This window comes from Thermobia domestica, chromosome 11 (genome assembly GCF_964235325.1).
Source record: "Thermobia domestica chromosome 11, izTheDome1.hap1.1, whole genome shotgun sequence".
Lineage (NCBI taxonomy): Eukaryota > Metazoa > Arthropoda > Insecta > Zygentoma > Lepismatidae > Thermobia > Thermobia domestica.
In genome coordinates, this window is record NC_137464.1 from 260891847 (window position 1) to 260916452 (window position 24606).

General features: G+C 36.5%; 1 protein-coding gene across 1 annotated transcript; it reads right to left on the bottom strand.

The window, feature by feature from the left end:
- Positions 1–1000: 1000 nt before the first annotated feature.
- On the bottom strand, positions 1001–22633 carry PSMG1 (Proteasome assembly chaperone 1). The gene is made up of 5 exons (XM_081732189.1): positions 22452–22633; positions 14519–14598; positions 11480–11673; positions 7325–7514; positions 1001–1473 (listed from the first exon to the last, which is right to left on the bottom strand). The coding sequence occupies exons 1-5, from the start codon at positions 22541–22543 to the stop codon at positions 1232–1234; spliced, it is 798 nt and encodes a 265-aa protein (XP_081588315.1). The 5' UTR covers positions 22544–22633; the 3' UTR covers positions 1001–1231.
- Between the last annotated feature and the right edge of the window lie 1973 nt (positions 22634–24606).

Sequence of the window (24606 nt, forward strand, 5' to 3'; positions counted from 1 at the left end):
CTGATTTTGAAAGGTACTTAATTTACGAGAAACTTCGCTGCTACCACTGATATAGTTCTCGCAACAACTAGATGGCTCTCAATGGGTGGTATTCGGAACTGTCTGAACAGTTGTATTCTCTTACTAGTGACGTAACTGAACGTGTGTCCACAGACGGTGCCATAATTTTGGTCTCCTTTTTTTTTTTTAACTGTGATTAATGACTTACATATGTGGGTTTGGGAGCCCACTTTGCTTTTTTCTCTCTTTTTCCCCCTCGCCAACGAAAGGCAGATGCTCCGAAACACACTGACCAACTGGCTGCATATGGTTCATTCCTTCTCAACGGAAGGAAGATTTTTCTGCTGAAAGCGTTAAATAACAAAACAACACAAACCATTTGAGCTTGCACGCTACTTTTTTCTTCGCCAAAACATTTAATACATTGCATTCCTTTCTCAAGTGACAGAGAAGATCAGCTTTTACTCACCCCCTATTCTGGCCGAGAACTATCACAGTTCTAGGAGGAGAAGGCTAATAGGTCAATTTTCTATACCACTCACTAAGGCGTTTAAGCTTCTGTGAGAAGATTAGTGTTCTATTGTACCCCCAGCACTGTGGACTATCGCCAGACATCGAAGTTTCCATTGGAGCAAACTCAGGGAAAGCTTGGGCAAGGGAGTTCGGTTCTACTCCTCCCTGCAAGCTTTCCATAGACCAGCGAGGGTGCGCGAACGCTGATGTTCGAGACCCCTTTTCAATAGGCCAAAGCCGCAGAAATCCTTGGATTCACATAGCCTGAGATCGAAAAAGGGACGCTTTGTAGATCATAGTTTGAGCGCTCTACTATCGAGGCACCATGCTCCTGCAAGAACTCGAACTCACGAGACTTCTCTGCGCAAATAACTCTACTTCTTTATTTCCATACATACCATCAAGACATTAACACAGTTTGGGCAATATACACACACTACTCAATCTTCGGCTTAACGTTACAGTTGATAAATAAAAATACTACAACTGAACAACAACTGTATTTATTGTAAATATGTCACTATATAAACATTACACAGCCTTAATTGTATACTTTTACTAACGTCTTTAAACGAAGATGTTACCACAATCAAAGAACATAAATATTAACAACTCACCAGCAGCAACCCCAATGCAAGGCTAAAAACAATGAAATTAGAGAATGACTTGAGTAGAACGATATTTGAATAAATTTAATGTTCGCTGGAAACAAAGAGATTCATGTGTAAATATTGTTATCATTTTTCCATGACTCAAAGTCTTTCCTTCCTTGACGGAACAAAGCGTCACTTTTTATCTGTCGAGTTCCGCTAAGCAAGTCCATGTTGATCTTTTCCTTCAAAGACAAACCGGCCAAGAGGTCGAGCAACGGCTTCAGAGTCAATGAATCAATGGTGGCTGTAGATGCATAATAAACGCACAGAAAACATGGCTTCTCTTTTATTTGACACCACGTGACCACTGGAAAACGATAGCATATCACATGATATGAAATTATTACATATATATATAAATCAACAAGTAAGTGTTAGAATAGGGGAGAAAATGACAGAGGAGAGTGCGACAAGGATGCTATCTCTCACCTACACTATTTAATATCTATCTAGAAGAGATAGTGAAAAAAAGCCTACAAAATGAGGACGACATTTCAATAGGAAGTAGAATGATTAGGTGTATACGGTTTCCAGATGATATAGCGCTTGTTGCAGAATCTAAAGAAAAAATCAATCATATGTTAGGAAACTTGAACGGCTGTGAAGAATATGGGATGAAAATAAATGTTAGAAAGACAAAAGCCATGGTGATTGGAACGAAGGGATCGGTGTCAAATATAGAAGTAGGAGGGGAGAAAATACAACAGGTGACTAGTTTTCGATATTTAGGTAGTAATGATATGAAATGTGAACGTGAAATAAAAGCAAGGTTAGGAATGGCGAAAGAAGCCATTACGAGAAAGAAAATACTATTTTGTGAGACCTTGAATAAAGAGTTAAGAAAAAGACTCATAAAATGTTTTGTGTAGAGTATTGTACGGTATGGGTAGAAAAAAAAAGCACATTATACGAAAATGATGAAAAAGAAGTTGAAGCTTTCGAAATGTAGGTGTGGAGAAGAATGGAGCGAATTAGCTGGGTCGAGCTGAAAACTAATGAAAGGGTGTTAAAAATAGTGGGGGGGGGGGCAATTTTAGATATTATTAAGAAGAGGAAGAGAAACTGGTTGGGACATTGGATAAGAAGGAACTGTATCTTGAGGTTAACGGAAGAGCGTGGAGCATGGAAGTTTCTCAATTGCAGCAAATGACCTTCCAATAATGGCACAAGACTTATGATGATAAAGTCTTATGTTTATACTCCAAGGCTAAGATGAAAAGAACGATGATAACGAACAAGGTAGTGGAGTGAAGAAAGTGTGAGGAAACGGACGATCCTCGAGAAAACCCTGCACATGGTATTTACAAAGACCATCTGACGCAAACTAGGTTGAGTTGATTTTGAATTTAACGTCGCTTTTAGCAGCGAGGCTACATGAAACGAAACCTACTGATTAACGTGGAATACGAACTATATGAGCTCCCGCCGGGAATCGAACCTGGGACTCCCACGCCAAAGGCGCTGGCGCAAGCTAGGATAGAAATAATCGGAAATCAGGGTCCAATGGTTTGAAGGCTGCTGTATTTTGGATTATTTTTCGATTAATAATGCATTTACATTGCTGTTTTGTGGCCCCGCGTAGCATAGTCGTTAACGCTCTCGCCTTTGGTGCGAGCGGTCCCGGATTCAACTCTCGGTGGGGACACTCGATCGAAAAGGTGTAATAACAGCTTTTTGAAGCCAGCCATCCAAAGTGAGTTATTTTTTCCTGGATTTCCCCCATTCACAATAGGAAAATACCGGAATGATACGTAACATAATAGTCCCAGGGCACTTCTCTCCTATTTTCCCTGCAGTGTGATCGCCGATGGACGTTCTCCCTCACATGTGTAACGGGCTAATATGGCCACAAATGCTGAAAGCCGAGTGATCTTAAATCCTAATCCTATTGCTTTCTTTTTTCAATGAATCTTTAAAAGCCCTCCACACACTCTTCACTTAGTGTTTTACTGGAAGTTTAGGACATCTAGATTTCTGAATCTCTTATAATATGTGCACCTACAACATCAGATACATCTAGCAAAGCAATGCCCGGACTGCTGGCGTGATCCTCTCTTGGAGGTGATAATAGTGTGGTGAGGAACAACCTGATATTGCATGATGATCATGCAACAGATCTGCAGCCCGGTCGTGGTTCGGAGCCCACGTTAATTGCAGGTCTTGTTCTTCATAATCTGGGTGTTACATAAGCACATAAATCACAAGATTTATCAGCTGACTTATCAACACCACTCAGCATTTTCTTTCACAGATATACAAGGGAAACAATTGACTTCGCTCATCCTCGTTACAAAAGCGTTCGTGCAATATCAACTGTGAGGAAAAATCAAAAATATTTCGCGTGGATCATTGAGTTGAATTGATTTTGAGTTTAACGTCCTTTCAGCAGCGAGGCTATATGAGACAGGACCTACTGATTAACGTGGAATCCGAACCACGTGAGCTCCCGCCAAGAATCGAACCCGGGTCTCCCACGCCAAAGGCGCGTACGCTAACCGTTTAGCTACGAAGGAGCTCGCGTGGACCATTGACTGAAGAATTAGTTTTATTTGTATTTTCACGTACTTTGCTATGTGTTAGTAATTTTGCTTTTGTAAAAGACGACATACTTTCTGGTATCTTAGAACAGCGTTTCTCAAACTATGGTCCGTAGACAATAAGCGGCCATCGAAGTCTCTTTGTGATCCTCTTACACTGAACATTGGGGAACACCGTAGTCTAGTGGTTAAAGCGTTGGACTCATTTCAATGGGTCCCGGGTTCGATTCCCAGCCGGTGCTCCCAATTTTTGGCGTCCAACCAGCATCGTGAAGCATACTGGGGAGTCACGTGAAAACAAGGCGTGACAGGCACTAGGTCTAGAAAGCTTCTGATGCGCCTATTAGAGATAGACCGTCGCAGCGCCCTGACAACGTACTCCCGCTAGGCTGGGCATAGTTCAACCGGTCACTAACAGATGGCGCTGGAGCAGGCTTAGGCTCACAAATGACTTTTTTTTATTGAACATTAATGCAGAAAAGAGAAGATATAAAATAAAGACAGAAAATATAAAATTCAAATGAAATGCTTACACACTAAAATTAAGAATCTCAAACAGGTACGCATTATACAAATTTGCTTATGATGATTATTACAAAATATTCTTGATAACCTTCTGTTAGTGTTTTTTTTAAACTAATAAGTATTTTCTTTTATTAATACCCTTATAAAATTAAGGAAATTTTAGTTAATACCATCTTAAACATACAACAATATTAGTACACAAAGTATGATCAAAAAGTACAGTGAATGTAGTTGCACAGTGCCATCTATCGCAGTTGTATACATTTCAACTAGTAACCCTGGTAGCCTAAGTCTTTGATACAGTCAATGTCGAGTTTGAACAAGTTGTGACATGTTAGTTGGCTTCCAGAGGCAGAAGAGTGAGGTCGTGTTAAGAGTATCTGTCACGCGCTAACATTAAGTTTTGTTCTAAGCTGCAAAAAAGTACCAAAAAAGCTCACGAAATGTCAAAATCAGTGTACGGCGATGAAGCGTTGGCATTTAAGACTGTTTACAAGTGGTATGAGTGATTCAAAAGCGTATCACTGACCCCAAGCCCATTTATCTCGTTTGAGCAAAATGGAAGAGACAACGTTAATTTTGAACTTAATTGACTAAGCCTCGTATATGAAAGAAAGATCCTGAAGCTTCTCTCATCGCTTTGGTATGTTTTTGTATATGTGTTAGTGTGCATAGCTCCAATCCTATGAGCATATACGGTTAAAAAATGCATGTACGTGATCACTGCATTTGTGGTGACTGTTTCTTTGTGTCTCATTTTCGGGACTCTCATCTGTCGCCCACGCACTGTCATAGTTAAGAGTTGATTGAACAATGATTCTCTCTATATTTGATTTTCGGGACTCACCTTCCACCCACGCTGGCTGTATCTAAAAAAAAAAAAAAAAGCCAAAGTCAGCTAAGGGAATCTCCAGTGGTTTCTGCTCACGTTGACGCATGATCCGTGTTGATCGTTGCTCTGTAGGCCGCCCTTGAACGTAAGTCGGGTGTGCCGTGTTAAGTTGTTTCGCGCCTCTGCATTGCTCAACGCTGGACTATTGACGTCCGTGCTCTTAAAAAGTGCTTTTCTTTAAGAAGTGTATCACGCGGGTTCCCCAGGCGGGTCGACCATCAAAATTAACTCAACAATTACAAATCAAGTTACGCTCCATATACGGAGGGAGCTCGAAATTAAAGAGAGTATATTTGTCTTTTGTTGGCAGTGTTATAATTAGCAATATTGTACGTTATGTGACGCCTGTTTCGTAGGCTTGGCGAGTCGTCTGTGCTTCTCTGTGTTAAGTGATTGTGTGGTATTTGGACTTCCCACGATTGGAACTCTAGAATAGTCACGGTGTGATTGTAAGCGGATCAGCACGAACCAGCTCCAATTACCATTTGTGGAATCTTTCCTGAACCTTGGTATCCAGCCGGGACTCGACGCCAGGACGCCGATCACATTGGATTAATTGACCGGTCGAAGACCACTGTGAGTAGAACTTGGTTCGAATTAATTATTGTTACAAAGCCACCACGAACTTTTCAAATTAAAATTAATAATGGCCATGAACGTCATAAGGTAGAGAATCGTTTGTCTGACATTTTATTGTTACTTTAAATGTAACATACATATCATTGCTAATTGTTATTACATGTATAATACATTTTAAACCAGGTTTTATCATTTGCACGTAAGATTGATCTTTAACTTGTTGTGCATGTCTATCTTTAATTACAAGTACACACTTTTATTTTTATTTTACGGTACTTATAGCCCCGACCACCGCTTTTCAGCCCTGGGTTTGGCGAGGGTATAGATATAGGTGAATTCGTGGTTTGTCGAGGTGCAGCTGGGACAAAAACGAAAGAAAGAGAGAGGAAAATAAATTAGGTAGAGAGAGAGAGAGTCAATTAAAGGGTGTGTGTGGCATACACCTCACAGTCAATTCTAACCACAACGAAAACCATGATATCAAGCGGCAAGGAGTTTGTTGAAAACGAGCAACGATCGAGACGTCCTTCGACATGAAAAACCGATGGAAAGTGCAAAATGTGACATAAGTGATTTGTTCAAACAGGAGAATGACTATTCGAGAGCTTTCCGCAGGATTAAACATCTCGTATGGGTCCCTAAAAAGCATTTTAACCACTGATTAAATGGTTTTCTTCTTCACCGCGAAAACGCGCCGTGAATCACCCTGCTTTTGATCCGTTAGTTTTTGGCCGAAAAACTTTTCCTGTCTGTCCTTATTCGCTGTCCTCTCCAGATATAGCAAAATGCGACTTCTGCCTCTTTCCAAAAATTAAAACCGTGTTTAAAGAAAAACGTTTTAACACTGTTTCTGACATTGAAATGGCCACGACAGAGTAGCTAAACACCTTTCCAAAATAAAATAAATAAAAAATTCCAATCATGGTGTATTCAACGATGGGATAAGTGTATTGTTAGCCAAGGACAATACTTTGAAGGATATTAAATCAAGTTCCATATAAGCTTATTACTTTGTTTCTAATAAACTTATTCACCGTATTTTTGATCACACCTCGTACGCTCGAAACGTAGGGAAAGGATGACAAATTTAATTTCGAAGAGGACGAAGAGAAGGGTAGTCTGCAGAACATTATGATTAATTAAAAAGGTTCCAGGGTGTCTACTAATGAAATTTCATGACTTTTTCGTGACCTTTTCTTTACCAAATCATAAAATTTCATAACTCTCGCAAGAGCGAATTTGGGTGCGAATTAGGCCGAATTTTCATGCATTCGTTAGAAACGTGGTTTGCTTGCGATTTGATAGCGTCTAAAGTCGACCATAGACTTTTTTGGTGGTGAATTTTGACGTTTTATAGGACAAAATTTTCCAATCTGTGTTTACATTTGTACAGATAAAAAAAATCGTGCTCAAAAGCTAAATTTTTTGACTTTCATGACCGTTTTCTGATTTCGTGACATTCGTGACCGACAGACACCCTGGGTTCCTATTTGAGAAAAGTTTTAGAAACGCTCTCTCATATTTTCCTACTATATGACCACATTATGTTTCTCATTTGAGAAAAAATAAATTATAGGCAGCTTAAACACTGAAATTCACAACACTTTTTCATATAAAATACCTACCAGCAGCAGGGACTCCAACGACTATATTTGGTTTCTCCAGCTTCCTAAACGTTCCACCCTTCTGGAAATATTTATTTCTCAAGGTGCATATTAGAGATTCTTCTGGTGGAGGACTGTCTCCTTTGAACTCGCTGATTGGTTCCGAAGTTAACACGATCACTTCCGAACTTCCGGCCAGCCACTTCGACAGCTAAATTGGAATACAAAGAGTATGACAATTCTGCAATTAATCAACACTTGTCTCTACATATACGCACACAACAATCGTAAGAGTTACGAAATCCACAATATTATTAACGTTTAACAGAAAAGATGAGACACATACCAATTGATACATCTTATCGAGTTAAACACAATAATATGGGTGATAATCCTCGAGAAACTTTTCGAGAAAAACTTTCATCGAGCATAGCAAGACACAGCGTGGTTAATGAAGCAGAGCCAAAAATTATAGCTACTTCTTACACTTATTTTTGTTTAACTATGAGGGCCGTTTGGAAAGTAAACTCCGATTGGTTAAAAAAAGAAACACTAAAGTAAATAAGAATAATTTATTATATATATCTGAAAGCAACTTCTTTGTTCTATTTTTCAACATAGTTTCAATAAACATTCAAGCACTTATCGCATCTTCCATCAGCATGAAAATGTCCCGCCTGTGCCTTGAGCCAACCTGTGACCGCATCTTTCAGCTCCTCATCACCAAAGCGCTGAGATCATATAACACAGACCTGGAAATTGCGGAAACTCATCGGAAAGCTCGGAGCTTGTGAAACGTCAATTTTCACGAACTTTTTCATCAATTTTCTCAAGAGTTCACCAGTGACTATTGATGGCTTGCCACTCCTCTCTTCGTCATGAATGTTTGTTCGTCCACTTTTAAATGAACGAACAACTCCTTCACTCATCACACTTGGTTATACACGGCACAAAGTTCCCGATGAATAGCTGCTTCCTAATATTGTTTTGCCATAAGAAAACTATAATACCTCGCACTTGGCGGGGTTTTCTATTGCAGCACACGTTTTGAGACGCTACAAAAGTGGAACTAGTAATCAGACAACCTTCACTCTACCACGGCTGGATGCAGACGGGTCTACGGCGCACGTCTGTTCAAAGATGGTAACGCTGCTTCCACTATTTCACACACAATGACCAATCGGAGCTTACTTTCCGAAGGCGCCTCGTAGAATATTGTCAATATATATACGAGGATCATTCAATAAGTAAAGAGACAGTCTATATTTTTAACACTAATCATTTTTTTTTTTTTTTTTTGTTTTGTTTTGTTTTAGGGCTGTTAGCTGGCAACCTTGGGGTATGCTCTGATCTGCTGTTTCGTAATTTTATGTCAACATAACTTCAAAAATATCAATTCATCATGGCAAGTCCTCTAGAAGATTGCACCTTAGAAGAACAGCGCTCAGTCATTAGGTTTTTAGTCGCAGAAGGTGTAAAACCAAGTGAAATTTTTTCTCGAATGTTGAGACAGTACGATAACAGTTGTATGAACCGTGCGAATGTGTACAAGTGGATTGATCGGTTTAAAAGTGGCCGAACAAGTGTAGGTGATGAACCCCGATGTGGACGTCCAGTGGAAGTTTCTGGTTCTTCGCTGGAATCGAGGATTGACGGACTTATTCGTGATAACAGAAGAATTACTGTTGAAATGATAGCTGAGGAAGTTCAAGTAAGTGTTGGAACTGTTCACAATGTCATTAGGAACATTTTAAAGTACAGAAAAACGTGTGCCAGATGGGTTCCCAGACAATGAGGAAGTTAAGACAGCGGTGCAAAGGTGGCTTCGGGGTAAATCGAAAGATTTCTTCGCCAAGGGAATTAGGAAGCTGCAAGAAAGATGGGATAAATGCATAACTGTAAAGGGTGATTATATTGAAAAATAGCCTTAGTTTTAAAAGATTGAAATAAATCTTTATTGAGCTATAGCAATTTGTCTCTTTACTTATTGAATGCCCCTCGTATATATATATCTATAAATATATATATATATATATATATATATATATATATATATATACAGGGTGGTAGATAACTCCACGGACAAACTTTGGGAGGTGATTCCTTATATGAAACAAAAGAAAAAAGTTCGTATAAACATAGGTCGAAAAACGTCTCCTTTCAGTTATGAACCGCCGAAAATTCGAAAAATCATGTTCCGAAACACCCTGTCTTAGAAACTATAGGACCTATCCCAAGCGGTTTAAGGAATTACACAGGAAATAGTACGCGAACTATCTAAATATTCATGTTTTACCATCCTCCGTTATCGGCGAAACGAACTGTAGAAAGGAAATTGAGGTATAGGGATACTATATATATATATATATATATATATATATATATATATATATATTGATAAAGGGGTCACATCGAGCCGAAAAAAAATTAAAAACCATGACGATAACTTCTTATGCGTAGTTTTGGAGAAAAAACTTCAAAAATGAATTTTTATGGCACTAAAAGAATATTATTCGTTGACAATAACATAATTTTCACTCGCTGGAATACTGCATTTATTTACTTATTTATTTTATGTATGTATACAATATTAAATAACTGATTGAGTCTGTTGTTGTTTACCTTCTCATGGCGACACATATCCTTTTAAAAGAGAGACTCCCAACACTGATGAACATACTACTTGCAAATGTCTTCGAAACCCCACCATCGATGAGAAATGAACAAATATTTCTAAAATATTATCTAACACAGAAACTGATTGCTGAGCTCAGAGGGGACCGACACACGATTCCCAAGCGAATGCACTCTTGCAGAGTTAACAGAGATATGGTTCATGTATTTGTTAAGAAATTATGTCGCTGGCAGCAATTACGAGGGTTATGTCAAAAAGCTTTCAGAATTGACATCGTTAAGGGTCTTCACTACAGAGAAATTAAACTACCGCTAATTTTGGAGTTTTTCTGTAATCAAAACAAAAATATTCGAAACGTAGTGAACTAGACAATACGATTTTGCATATGATACCATTGCCACAATTCACCTATCTGCTTTTGGTATGCCGCTATTTACAGAACCCGCAAAAAAAAATGCTAAATCTATCTACAGTTGTATGCTCAAATAAGTCAGTACTTTCAGAAAACTATGCAACCGTTAATTTCGCAGTCAATATTTGGAAACAATTTCTCACATTCTAATCCAAGAATCTACATCTCTAACCGGGTTCCAGAGAATATCTCAATCGTACAGAAAAACTATCTGTTGAATCTATAAGTGTACGATCTGCAACATACGCAGCTCCTGAACAAACAAACAAACACACGAACAAACAAAAACAAACAAACAAACAAACGCAAACAAACAAAAAACTGCTGTCAAGGAGCTAATCAAAGAGAACTTAAGAACAAGCAATCAGGAAAACTGAAGATTGAATCGCCAGCAATGAACACGATATTTACATGATAGTTGCGTCCCGTTCAGCATCGAGGCTATATGAGAGTACGCCTACAGACATAGGCCTATTCCTTCCACATTATATTCCCACTAATTCTTGCATGATTATTTAGTTTATTAATTGCCCGTCTCCTTTGGGTACGACACAATCGCCAGACATAAATATACTGAATTTGAAAACTGCACTAAGAAAGCATAAGGTTTACTGTATGCTGAGCTTAATAATAATATTTAATAATTTAACTTCTTTAAAAAATGCTTCTTGTGGAAATCTTTTAAAAGCAGGTAATAACTCATTCACAAAATAATAAACAATTAGTGTGGACCACAAACTGAACATTAATTTTATTATGATTACTGCATTACTTTCCTTATTGGTCTTTCCTTCTGATTTGATAAGTATAATGAAGAAAAATTAAATTAAAACTACTGTCTGGAATGGTGATAGGGGACAAAATGTGTGTGTTTCAGAAAGGAGGCACCGATGGGTTTATGATGGATGAAGAAGATGGTTTATGCTGAAACACTTTGAGACAGAGACGCCTCTGGGTTCATCCTTTACAACTCACCCATGGATAGGAACGAAAAGCTCAATCAATTGAAATATATATTAGACATGATATTAAAAATAATTAAAAAACGAAACGTTATTTTATTTTTATGAAGCACTCTATTTGAGATGGATTGAAAACAACACTTAAATCAAACTGAAACTGATCTTACCTCTTCCACAAAAAAGTAAGCATCAAGAATCGTGACATCAGGACTGCAAGCACATAGCAATACATTATTAGGCAACTGATAAATAATTCCAACTTCTGTACTGCGTCTTCTTTCTGACTCTTGTCCTTCTGACTCGACACATTTAATCGTACCAACACGATTAGCTTCCTTCAACAGACATCTTGTTGCCAGCCCTAAACATGAAATATTAAATATATATATATATATAAAACTCAAAATTACCGATTACAGGTTATCTTAAAAATGAATGCACTTTTGCGGATTTTACTTTTATTTTATGGAAAAAAAAATATACATGGTGGCTTCTAAACTGTTATCTTTAAAAACGACATTATGTCGTCCTTTCCGCAAAAACAATCCAATATATAACTTAAGGCTTTCATTTCTCTTATAATACACAGTTATGTAAAATAATACGAAAATAAAGTAACATGCATTAGCGGAGTCAAGTCCATAACTTTTGACAAAGAAATTCACAGCCCTAATATGTAAAATTTGGTAACTCAGTTTATAACTTCAAAGGTACTGTTAGTCTCGACAAAGATGCCAGTGATTTTCAAGACATCGAAATAATACAGGGTGTACTAAAAAGGGCTTTACATCTTTGAAAACTCGTATTGATTCATTTATTTGACTTACAGACATGGTTTTGTTGTCATTTTATAGCAAAAGACATCATGTTTTTACCTTATACCTAAACAGGTTCATTGTGGCTTGCATGCAGCACACATCCAATCTGAATTCCTTCACTTGCTGTATAACGTCTTTAGACTACGGGGACAACCTGAAGACCTTGTTGTGTCTTACAGAACATCCAGTTTCAATAAAACACTTACGCCACTGAAAAATAGTAGGCCTACTGGGAGGATCTTAAGCATACTTTGTACGAAAATTATGTTGCACAGTTGTCGCAGACTTGGATTCTTCAAACCAAAACAAACAATTAGCACGCTCGGGACCAATAAAGGCAGCCATCTTTGCTCCAACTGCCGCTAGCGCTTGCGGTGGCTTGTTTCTGAACTAGCGTACTACGTGAGTCAAAACGATGTATTTTGCTACAAAATGACACCAAAATCATGTCTGTGAGATAAATGAATAAATTAATATCAGTTTTCAAACTTGTCAAGTCCTTTCTGATCCAAGTTATAGATCTTTTAATAAAATCTAAATGAGCTAAAGTATGTCACTCTATTATCTTATTACTCCAATATAAAAATAACTTATATGATATGCAAAGCACATTATCCCTTATCTTTCTGCTCCAAGTGAAAACCAATTTTCGATTATCTTCGGTGACTTCTCTCATCTTCCTCGATTGTCAATTTGATTTATGTTTTAAGCGAACAAATGTGCTCTAATTATTTAAAAGAAACAGCTTATAATGTTTCTGTCGATAGCTCACAAATTTTAATTTTGAGATACATCACTTTTCTTGCAAACGATAGATGCAGAGAACAATCGTTTTACCTTAACTCAAATATATACAATGAGCTTTCCTTGTATGCGGAGAATTACAATTGCTTTTCAAACAGTTTCGATACTTGCTGACATCTTTATCAATGATATCTATTGACTGCTAAACTCTTAACATATGGCTAAGTTCCTCCCATCTTGTGAAACGCTTCTGATAGAAAAAAGTTTTGTGATGAACTTGGCTTTTTGACAAAATACGTTACAAAACTGATAAACTTTCTTTTATTTGAGAGTTGAATATAGTCTTCCTGTACGTACAAAAAACCTGGTGTAATTATCCTGATAGCATTAATTCACTAGTTTGTCTGTTGAAGAGGAAATTAAGAATTTAAACCCATGAAATGAAATATGTGAAGAGTATAAAATTGACAAGGATTTGCCTTTTCACGTTCCATCTATAAATTGGAGAACAACAGAAGGTGGCCTTCACAAAGAGCAAAGAATCTGTTTTTATATGATTGAAACTTTCTTGGACTAGTGGAGACTGAGGTAAAAATGGAAAAGGTTATAGATATTAATGAGAAAGGAAACAACCGATCTTTTAACACACCATGTACTCTATAGATGGAATTCAATAACGTACAAAGAGAGAAAAAGTGACTGACTGGACCTAGACTCGAACCCGAGGTCTCCAACATATAATGCGGATGCGTTAACCACTACGCCAAACAGTCCGATTCCCAGTGAAGAGCACCGACCTCGAGAGTGAGTGTGAGTGGCTGTTCTGGGAAGCGAACTGGCTGGCGTAGTGCTTAACGCATCAGCACGGTATGCCGGAGGTCCTGGGTTCGAGTATCAGTCCAGTCAGTCACTTATTCACTCTTTGTACGTTATGGAAAATGTTGTTCTATCCAGATCTGATGTAAATATTTTTTAGTTATAACCGGATCACACGCAAGTTATAAGGGAAAAAATGCTGACATCTGGAAGTAGGTGTTCTCTTCTGAAGTTGCAATAATGAAATCGAAATGTCAAAAAGCAGATCATTAACTTTTCTCCCTTTTTTAAAAAGTTTTATATTAAAGAATGGATTTTACGGATGGACACAACCTATAGCCATATTTCAGTCGGCAGTATAGCAGCAAAAGATACATTGGAAAACGGGCCGGAAAATCCAGGAAAAAAAAAAGTAGATAAATAAAAGTAAATATACATCCAATAGTTTCCATAAGCAAAGAGTTATATTTACTTTGTATTCTGTAGAATGTACTGGTATATTTAATATTAAAAAAACTCGCATCCTGCGCACAAAAATTAATACAGTTTTAATACTTCTCTGGCCCCTTTATCAATGTATCTTCCTGCCGTACGATACGTACTAAAACATGCCTATAAGCTCTGTCCATTCATAAAAAACCATGCTTGAAAAGAAAACGGTTGACAATTGAATGTAAGTTAGTTCAATTCATTCTTTCTAAATGACCAGAAAAAAAAAATCTTGAAACAATTCGTTCTGAATTCCGTGTCCAAGATGCAAGTTAAGAACAGTATTATCTAATAAGATCTTTTTCCATTATTCTAAATAATAGGGTATTCAATACGTACCAAGGGGTATAACTCCACAACACACAATCAGCGTATCACACGATCCTGGAGTTCCTTCTGCTAAATATTCTTTGCTGCATCTGAAATATTCGAATCAGTTGAAGAGACGTGTTACATGATTTAAAAAAAAAATCTTCATGGATTTGAACTTAATTCCTTGAGGCCAGCGGAAAATACGTCACTATTTCTGAATACGATCAATTCATGTACTGGAATGTTACATTTCGTTTAAATAGTAAGATTTCTTTAATTAATGAAAACAACTACCTATTTTCTTATGTTCACAGATGTCAAAAGAGGTATGTTACGGTTAATAACATTTTGTTATTCAAAAGGTTTTTTACATAGACCAACGACTTTCATTGGAAGAAACGTATTTGAGTTATTTTTAATCAGAACAAAACTAAGTTTCAATCTGGATAAAGGGAGCTTTGATAGGCAATGAGATTACATATTTTGTAACACCTTTAAGAATCAAAAATCAGCCTTTATTTATTTATTTATTTATTCCATAATTAATTAATCACGTTCACCTTAAACAAAATCAATTTTACTGATCAATTTAAGAATAGAATATAGCCCGCAGAATGAAATAAAATCTCGAAAAAATAATAAAAATTCTCCAGATCTGTACTAACCGAACATTCAATAAGCATACAGAGATTTGGTGACACAAAAATAAGGACCACTATAATAGCTAACTACGAGACAACAGTTTATTCGAAATTTCTACAACACTTAATGCTAGTGCAGAGCAAAATGTTATTGAAAAAACATGGTTTCGAACTAGAAACCCTAAGAAAATACATATCGGTGCATAGCCATTACTTAACAGAAATTTAAAGTGAGTCGTAAATTGAGAAAGCATGTAATTTTGTAAGTTTATAACCATAACAGTAACTTTACGTATGATTTTCAATGGTGGACACAGTTCTACAAACCTAGTTCTATATAACATAGGTAGTCACAAAAGGATTCCTAGTTCAAAGTATTTGCAGCAATAGATCATTCAACAGAAGAGTCGTTCGAGTACAAGGGATTTCAATTAACAAGAAGTGCGTTGCACAAGTCCTCTTCGGATTTTTTTTTTTTTTTTTAATCATAACTTTCTCATAACGAATATCAGTAACTGCTTTAAATTTTAAATTATTGAAGGCAAACTCGCATATCAGTATGAATTTTGTATGAATATAAATGTTTGATTTCAGGTTATCTGCACTCAGCATGATAAAAATAATACCATAACATGTATAATCTTTTAGTAGTAAGAAATGTCTACCCAAGAACGGCATTTTCTTTTCAAATATTTTTCAGTAGCAGACCGTTTTTCGCACAGATAGAATAATTTTCATTTTGTACATAAAGGGCCGCAAAACTGTCACCAATCAACTTAGAGACCCCAGAAACCATGAATTCGACACCAATATCAGTCATTTTCAATTATTTTTACATATCACCATCCCCTCTTAGGGGGCTGAATTTGGATTTAAACGGCATCGGAAGTGTCACTGCTTGTCTCAGCGACCCCGAAAACTATGGATTCGACACTAATATCAATCATTTTCGATCATTTTTATACATTCCCCCGCCCCGCCCCTTCGTTGTAGTGTCAAAGTGAAATGATAAAACCATTTCAGGTCCCGAACCTCATCTATGTTGAAAAGTTTGATCGAGATCGGTCGGGTGGTTCAAGAGTTAATAAATTACAAACATAATCACTTTCACTTTTATAGATTTTTCTTCGTACTTACATTATTAACAACCTGCTGAAATGCCTGTTCAGGGCAAGAGAAGAATAGGTTGCACTTGTTCGTCAATTGGGTTTTATGACTGATTTTTATGGAAAAAAAAAAGAAAAGGAAAGGAAAAAAACACCACAATTTTAAATTTGCATGTTATCATCCTGTAAACGTCTACTTGCACTACAAATGACGTCACCAATATAGTGGTCGCGCGCGTCTACTTATGCTTAAACAATTATAGCTCGTCACAGAATTAAGATTAAACTTTACTCTGATGTCAAATTAAAAAATAATGAATACCGCAAGTATTTTAAGTTAGTATACATCTTATATAGTGTCGCCAACTTTAAATATGGCGCCAGTTATCTATAAAATTCAGTTTTGTTTGTTTGTTTCATTATACTACTTTTTGGTGGATAACTATGAAACTACTGGAGACATGGAAAATTGCCTCGAAGTAAACGTTCTTATATTACTAACGTAATTATACAGAAGTTACTATCTTATTTCACTTTTACCCTTGTATTCATATGTGTGATAATAATTATTTGCGTCGGATTTTGTTTGTTTGTTGGATCAAGTGTTTTCTATGTGAGCTTTCAAATTAAGTATAATGCAAGTATCAGTGATATTGCAGCGTCAAATATCCTAACAAGCATTGTGAAGTTTGCAGATCTGAGTTACTGGTAATTACTATACTTTTAAGAAATTTGAAACTGTAAATATACCTGTCAAAGTGTCTTAAGTTCAACTATTTCTTGTTTGAAATTTTATTTTTTATAACTTCATGCAGAGTAAATATTTTCGTACAAGTCATTGATACCCACAATGTGTCGGCGGCCATTTTGTTTTCCAAAAAGGAACTTCATAGTCTATCCAAGGGAACAATCTGTGCCGATATTTCATTTAGAACTTTCTTCATTGTTGAAACAGTTCCATTGTTAAAGGTTTGGATATCTATTTCAACAATGAAGAAAATTCTAAATAAAAATATCGGCACGGATTATTGGCTTCAATAGACTATGAAGTTCTTTTATGAGAGAAATCGTAAATTTTCGTGAAAGGGAAAAAATAGATGGGAGAGATACGAAGATTGTAGTGTCATCTATCGGCAAAACTTGCCCCTCTAAACCAACCTTAAAGTGTCATGAAGAAGATTCGATTCTGAAGTAACCTTTTTGTAAAAATTACACTGGGATACTCACTTAACCCACAGGAGTACGATCATAATCCACTGCAGAACTCTTACCAGACTATCAATTAAGCTACCTACCCTATATTAATTTTCTGAAATTTCTCCTCTTAATAGCATATTCTCAAAAACCCACACGCATAAGGGTCTCTATATTTATGACGTCATAAAAAAATATAATTCCTCATATCTCGGTTGCTATATTAGATATTGACATAGAATTTTCCCTGTTTTACACGACTCGATGTACTCTTCAAACTGCTTGAAGGAAACGTAGAACTGAACTAGTCTTTCCATAGAAATTGTATTAAGGTACTCACTTAACCCAAAGGGTACAATCATATTTAATTTTTGTTGGGTATTAATAATTGTTTCCGAAATTCTAACATCTAATACGCTTTTATTTTACGTGTTTCTCTTGCGGTTAGATGTACCGACTGGAAGTTTTGGGTAAACATATTTGTACACTCTTTTAAAATGTCAAAAGCTTTTAAAAATTTAATCTTGGCAGAACCCACGATATTCTAGAACCCCATGGAGATACCTAATTACTTTAGGCCGAAATTGCTTCTAGTGCTTATTATTCTTCCATGACCGGTTTCGGAAATTTTACCGGCAAGTTTTTACATTGGTCATTTCATTCGATTCTTTGATTCAGTGATTCGGATCTTTTGGCTCCGGTTTTGAGAACGTATTTGTTCTTCTAGGTTGGTTACTGGTATCGAGTCACGTGGTAACTTACTGTCAGTTTTCTGTTTGTGTGCGGTACTGTGAATATACTTGACGCCATGATAGCGTTCTTCTTCATGTCGACTTGATTTGACCGTGTGCTTTGCTTCGTTGTTAGAGGCACATTTCGCGCCTGTTGTTGTGCTACTTTCTTGTGAGTGTTAAACTGTTTTTCTGGTGACACATGTCTAGGGTGGTGGATGTTCCTTTATATTGGATGTCAACATTAGTATGTGTCAATGAAATGAACACTCCTTTTCAGTGGTTATTCGTAGTTAATGCTCAGTGGAGACATTTAACTGTAAAACACTCCTCTAATTTCGTCAATACTATTAGTGGCGCATATACAAAAAATATTAATAACGTTTCGAAAGGAGTTTAAAGTTGTACACGTGGTTAAAAAGGAATGGTGGTGCAGTTCGGTTATTATTTATGCAGCATTTGAATCAGGCAATGGAATTATTTATGGAGCAGAAAATTTTGTTCTTGTTATTATTGGGGAGAGGAGAAATATTTATTTACGAATCAAGTAGCTGAACTATATTTACGACACTAAAATTTCAGGTATTTATTTCTATTTTTCTTTTTTATTATTATTAATATACATACTTGGTTCTGATCGGTTGGGTTCGAGGCCATGTTTTCTTGTAAGTATATAATTTTGTTTATATTAGTTCAAGTATTTTTATATTATAATTGTTGTTCGGGGGATTAGGAGACTTGCCCCCTCATATAATAATCTAATATGTACCTTTCAGGCTTCTATTGTCAGTTGTGTGCCCTTTACAGCAAACGAGAAATATGTGGTTCTTGCTGTAGTTTTTTCTCATTATTTTATACATTGCATATTTCAAGTTTTGATAAATTTTGAACTGCGTTACAATGAGAAGTTAGCACGGCTCTAAATCTATCAGTATTTGAATCTGGCAATGTTTAAAATAATTGTAGAAACATTACAGTCTAAATCACAATTTCTATCCGATTCGATTCGCGAGGAACTGGTTGCAAGTGTATTTACCGAACTGTTCTGAAGAACCAGTTCCTTACGAATCGATTAATTCAATAAAATGACCAAAGTAAAAACTTGCCATTTTACCATCAAACACAAAAATCCCATAACTGTATGAGTGTCTCTTTTTATTTGATATCTTGATAAACAAATAGACAAATTGAGATCGAGTTTTCGTTGGACACATGTCTACAAAGTTCTTCAAAACTTTGTTAAGACAAATTTTGGAAATTGTATTAATCAGTATTTGTACGAATCTGATAATAAAAACACCACAGGGGGCCACATTTGTTTTGGATTTGAACTGTTCTGTAAGTTGTTGTTAGGCCTCAGAGTTAATTGTTTGAAATTGTACCGTCTAGTACGCAAACCACATACCTATCGTGTAGCTCTTTATTTTACCATATTTCGGTAAACGTTACAAGTATCAACTTGTGATTTTCGGTAACCACACACCTGTAAAGGGACTCATGGATGCACACACTTGCATGACCAACATGCATCAACGATTTGTTTCATTTGCCCATTCACGTAACAATTTGCTGTCCAACTTAACGATCTTAGCATTACGGGGGAGAGTCATGTGAATTCTTCCGCTGTCGTGATTGGCAGACCTAAATATAAAACAACCAACTTGCATGAACGAACACATACACGGTAAATATGCATGAAGAACGGCAAAACCATCATGCATATTTACAGAAGATTTTGAAAACTTTCAACATGCATGAACGAGGCCATACACGTTCAACTTGCCTGTGGTTTTATACTTGTTCATGCAAGTTGGAAGGTTTCTTCATGCATGTGTCTGCGTGTATGGGCCACTTAATGTTCTTTAGATCTTTCTTAAGACATATTTGGAGATGTTTAAAAATGGAAGTTCTGCGAACCTTAAAGTAATCTCAAACCCCCATACTGCTTGATCTGTTTTGGATTGAAACAACTTTAGAGTTTGTTATTAGGACTCAGTAGCTAATTTTTCGAAACTGTACCATCTAGTAAGCAAACGGCACACCATTATGATGTCGCTCTTTATTTTACCCCATTTCGGTAACCAGAGTTCCGGTATTTGGTAAACAACCGGAAATGAAATGAATATTTAGAAATGAATATTTCAAAATATACTTAGTATAAAAATGCATAAATTAGGTACCCCATGGTACCCTTGAACCCTTTGGGATATTCACCTACTTTTGCGTAGTAATAATAAATTCTCGTTTTCGAAACTCATCGCTCTTCTACCCGAAACCTAAAAGTCCATACCCGACCGGGAAGGTTACTTGTTAAAATTTCATCATTTACGTCAAATTTTAGTGAAAAACGTTGCAGTGTTCCTAAAGCTGAACTACAGCGTGGAATCCAACGCCACTCATAATAAAATAAAAGAAATAAGTTTGAAAAAAAAATTAAACAGTACTAAAGATAGATTTAATGAAAAAAAAAAGTACATATGCAATGAATTTATAGTTGAAATCTTCACCTTGTGCTGTACTCAAGATAAAAGAAATTGAAATTTTAGGGTTTTACGTCCCACGGTTAAGCCGACTAGGCTAGAGGAGACGATGATGATGAGAAACAAATGAAATGGTGGAATGAAAGTGGGAGGAAACGGGAGAACCCCGAGGTAACCCACGCACACGCTGTTTGTCCACAACAAAGTTCACTTGGCGGGCCAAGATAAAAGAACACCGTATTGAATGACAATGAAACTTTGTAACTTAGAGTACCGGTAGTGAGTACCATTTCATTATTTATTATCATAATAAAATTAACTTTTTTTCCCTGGAAAATAAATACCTTCGACGGTGCTGTTGCAGTTTTGGGGCACCCCATTTTGGAAGATTTACAGGTAAAAAATTCACTACTTTACATGAAAAGACATGTTTATACGGAACAAATTTCTGCACGCGACAGAATTAAATACAAAGTAATACAGCTATATTTTAGGTTTGCAAGTGTAGGGTTACTAGTACAAAACCATTGCAAGTGCTTTACGACGGATGAAATAAGTCAGTGCATATGAAAGATGACGGGAAGGTTCTAGGTTACTGGTCCCTCATGTAGGTTAGTAGCTGGGTTGGTTTCTTTCTGTACTAAAGTTTATACATTTAATTTACACAGTATGGCATTTATTCCGAAGTTGGGCGTCCGCTTTCGCCACGGTTTTTCGCTGTTATCTCCTTTCCACACTTTCTGGAATTTGTTATTAGGTTCATTAATCCGTGCTCTTCACAAACTTTTAAAAGATTTTGCTCGTTATCAACGTATTGCTTCACAAATGTTAAAACTGTTAGTTCATTGCCCTTGTACATTCGACATGTTGATAACATAAATGCTCGTTTCTTTCCCACAATGCAACTGTTCGGTCACCTTGCGCCAAGTAGTTCCCTCCGCTCGCCGTATAGTCCCATGTTTATAACCGCTTATATATAACAAATAAACAGATTTTTCGACTCTTATACATTATCAAGCACACAAACGATCGAATTATCCATATCTTTCTTGTAAATTTTAAAAATTTTGCTGAAAACGGACGCCCAACTTTGGAACTTAACCCCACAGTATTGCCGAGCGAGCGTTAGCGAGTGAAGACGGGTTAGAGCCCCGCAGGGCACGTTGTTTTCTGCCTTTATTACTGCTCAATGGCAAGGGGGACCAGTAATCTAGAACCTTGCCAAAGATGACTATTAGATGCTATCTTTCACCGGCGGTACATTTCTGCACAGTATTTAGAACCTGTATTTTTTGATTACAAGTGGAGCGCTATTAGTATGAAAGCATGACAAGTGCTACTGAAGCTCGTATCATTGCCAAAGCCCACTTCTTTGCACTACGCTCGATTACGTGCCTACTCACCATCGCTCATGCGCCTGCTCCCTTCGGGCCTACCCACACTCGGTAGAGTAACACGGGTTCGCCAGCTTCGACCTCCTCTGACTCGGTTAAATAATATTGGTGCTTTTTAATTGCCACCTAACAGTTTGGCTCATGTTTTTGCACTTTAGTTCTTATTCCACATATCCGGAAACCGTATTTATACACAAATCGTAAAAGAATTGTAAATTTTCATCAATTACTTGATTTGGCCCCATTGAATTTTATCTATACCAAGTAAGATATTTTCATGTCGCCCGGCGTAAATCTTTTACGTGACAATAAAATGAAAATAGTGAAAGATTTCTGATTTTTCAACAATTCTTTCTATTAGTGTGCGAAAAGTAAACCAGTATGCTTTCATCTTTTCCTTGGTAGAATTCTTACCTTGAATTTGTATTTTCATCATCACTGAGATCTTCATCGTCATCAAAGAAGAATGCACGTGAAGAAGGTATCTCTAATTCACCAAAAACCATTTTATTTTATATATTTTTTCAAACGTTCGAAATTCCGTCAATATATCTGCTGTTTGTTTTGTTTATTCAGTGTTACCAGACCTTAACACCAATATTGCAAATCTGTCAAGTTCGTATGACTGGTATAATAGATATGCATTTCAGGTACTCAAGATACAGCAGCTTCATTCGTTAGCAGTTTTAATCATAGATCAACATATCCTAACGGTTTGAATATACAAAACTTTTGGAATAGTCACCAGAGCTGGTATAAGGCGGTTGCTACCTCTTCTATGAATTGTTTTCCTCTATCTAATAACATAGAACTTTTTTTTTTTAATTTCTCAGTACCCTACGAAAATTTGCATGGAGTCAAGTCAATAATAAAGGATTGATTATACGGGATTATAATTTTACTACAAGCCTTCAATTAAGTTATTCATTCTCTCCCTTTTTTTATGTGAAGAATTGCAACAACGTATTGACGACACCTTACTCTCTCTTGTAGCAGTTTGCGGTGAGTAAGTTCGGATTAGGATTTAACTTTGAACCTTGCCCACAGCATGAGTCGACTCTTTTCAACAATGACATATTTATAACTTTCTCTGAGGACGTTTTGGGGTACGTTTTCTTTGCTGAAAGCAGAAAAAATAAAAATAAAAACAGGGAGAACAAATCCGTTCTTCTTTTATTATATTAGCTTTCTTCCTCCTGTCAGGTGCGTACAGTTGTAAACAATTAGAAGAAAATGTCTGTATTGAATAAAGATACGATTAGTTTCCATGAAAGCGAATGTCACCTGATTATTATAAAAGCATTTTTTTCGAAACATAATAGACATAACTCCCTTGATTCCAAGTAATAAAAAGCCAGTTCAAATTTTCTAATTTGGCCATTCTATGTACGAGGTATTTATTAGTAAACTTCTAAACTTCTAAATGAAAAATTACTTCTGTGAAAATGTATCTTGCTAAAAAAAATCATTGGAATTTTCTTTCTTTATTTATTTATTAAAATTCAATCCAAGACAAATTGCAGTGGTGCCCACCCACCCCTTATGTCCATGACGCACCCCCCAAATTGTCTATCCATAGGTATTCTTCCATGAAAAAAAAATCTTTTCGATCAATTAATTTTTACACCCCCTCAAACATATTTATATAGATTTTTAACCCCCCCAAATATTTCAATGACGCAGTTTGTGCCATAGCCCCCCTTTGTGGGCACCACTGCAAATGGAATAGTTTGTATTAATAATAATAACAACAAATGATGCTCAAAATAGTTCAAAATAAAAGCTGTTAGCAGTAAAGTTTAAATTTAGATCAAACACAGTAATGAACGGCAACGTCCATTTATATTGCACAAAACAGTTTGCATTTGTTTGTATGAGCTGACTTACCGAAACTCAAAATTTTATTCTGTCTTAACAGCTTTCAGCATTTAACGAGTGGATTATTAGCTAAGGTTCCTTCAAACTCAACGAGACAAAAGATTTCGAAAGACAGCATGCAGCCAATCAGCAACGTTCCCTTCTATTTCTTAACTATTTTGGAAAAAATGAAGGTGGAGATTCACACCTAAGATTCGAATATACAATCCGTAGGTTGCTACTAAGACGCTAATATAAGGCTGCTTTCTAGAAATAAGTTGGATGTGACTACACTTATTATGTCGCGACTAGGTGTCTTTTGTATTACCATGCACATAATCAATACATCTGGCATATATACACTCGATGTCGACGTACAACTACCTCATGACTATATGCTTACCATACTATGGGGATTCCCCGTTAAGATTTAGGCCAACTCCTCGTTTATAAAACATTAGTGCTGAGAGAAACGTTAAACTGCAAACTTACCAATTAATCGATCTCGTCATTTAATTGCCCCATGTAAACGAAAATGTTACAGACTTAATATTGTAACCATATGGTTTAGCTCAGTGAATATTAATGAAGGAAAAAATTAATTTTTAAATAAACCTCTATAAAAGCGCTCTCAAGAATTTTTCTCTCAGTTAACAGACGAATATGTATATGTGTGTGTGCGTCGCGTCTGCGACGAAGATCTCGGTGATCC

Coding starts and splice junctions, on each gene's coding strand:
- PSMG1 (XM_081732189.1), bottom strand. CDS start 22,543: ATGGTTTTTGGTGAATTAGAGATACCTTCTTCACGTGCATTCTTCTTT. Junction 11,674..14,518: donor TTGTGGAGTTATACCCCTTG/GTACGTATTGAA, acceptor TTTCATGTTTAG/GGCTGGCAACAAGATGTCTG. Junction 7,515..11,479: donor CTTACTTTTTTGTGGAAGAG/GTAAGATCAGTT, acceptor ATTCCAATTTAG/CTGTCGAAGTGGCTGGCCGG.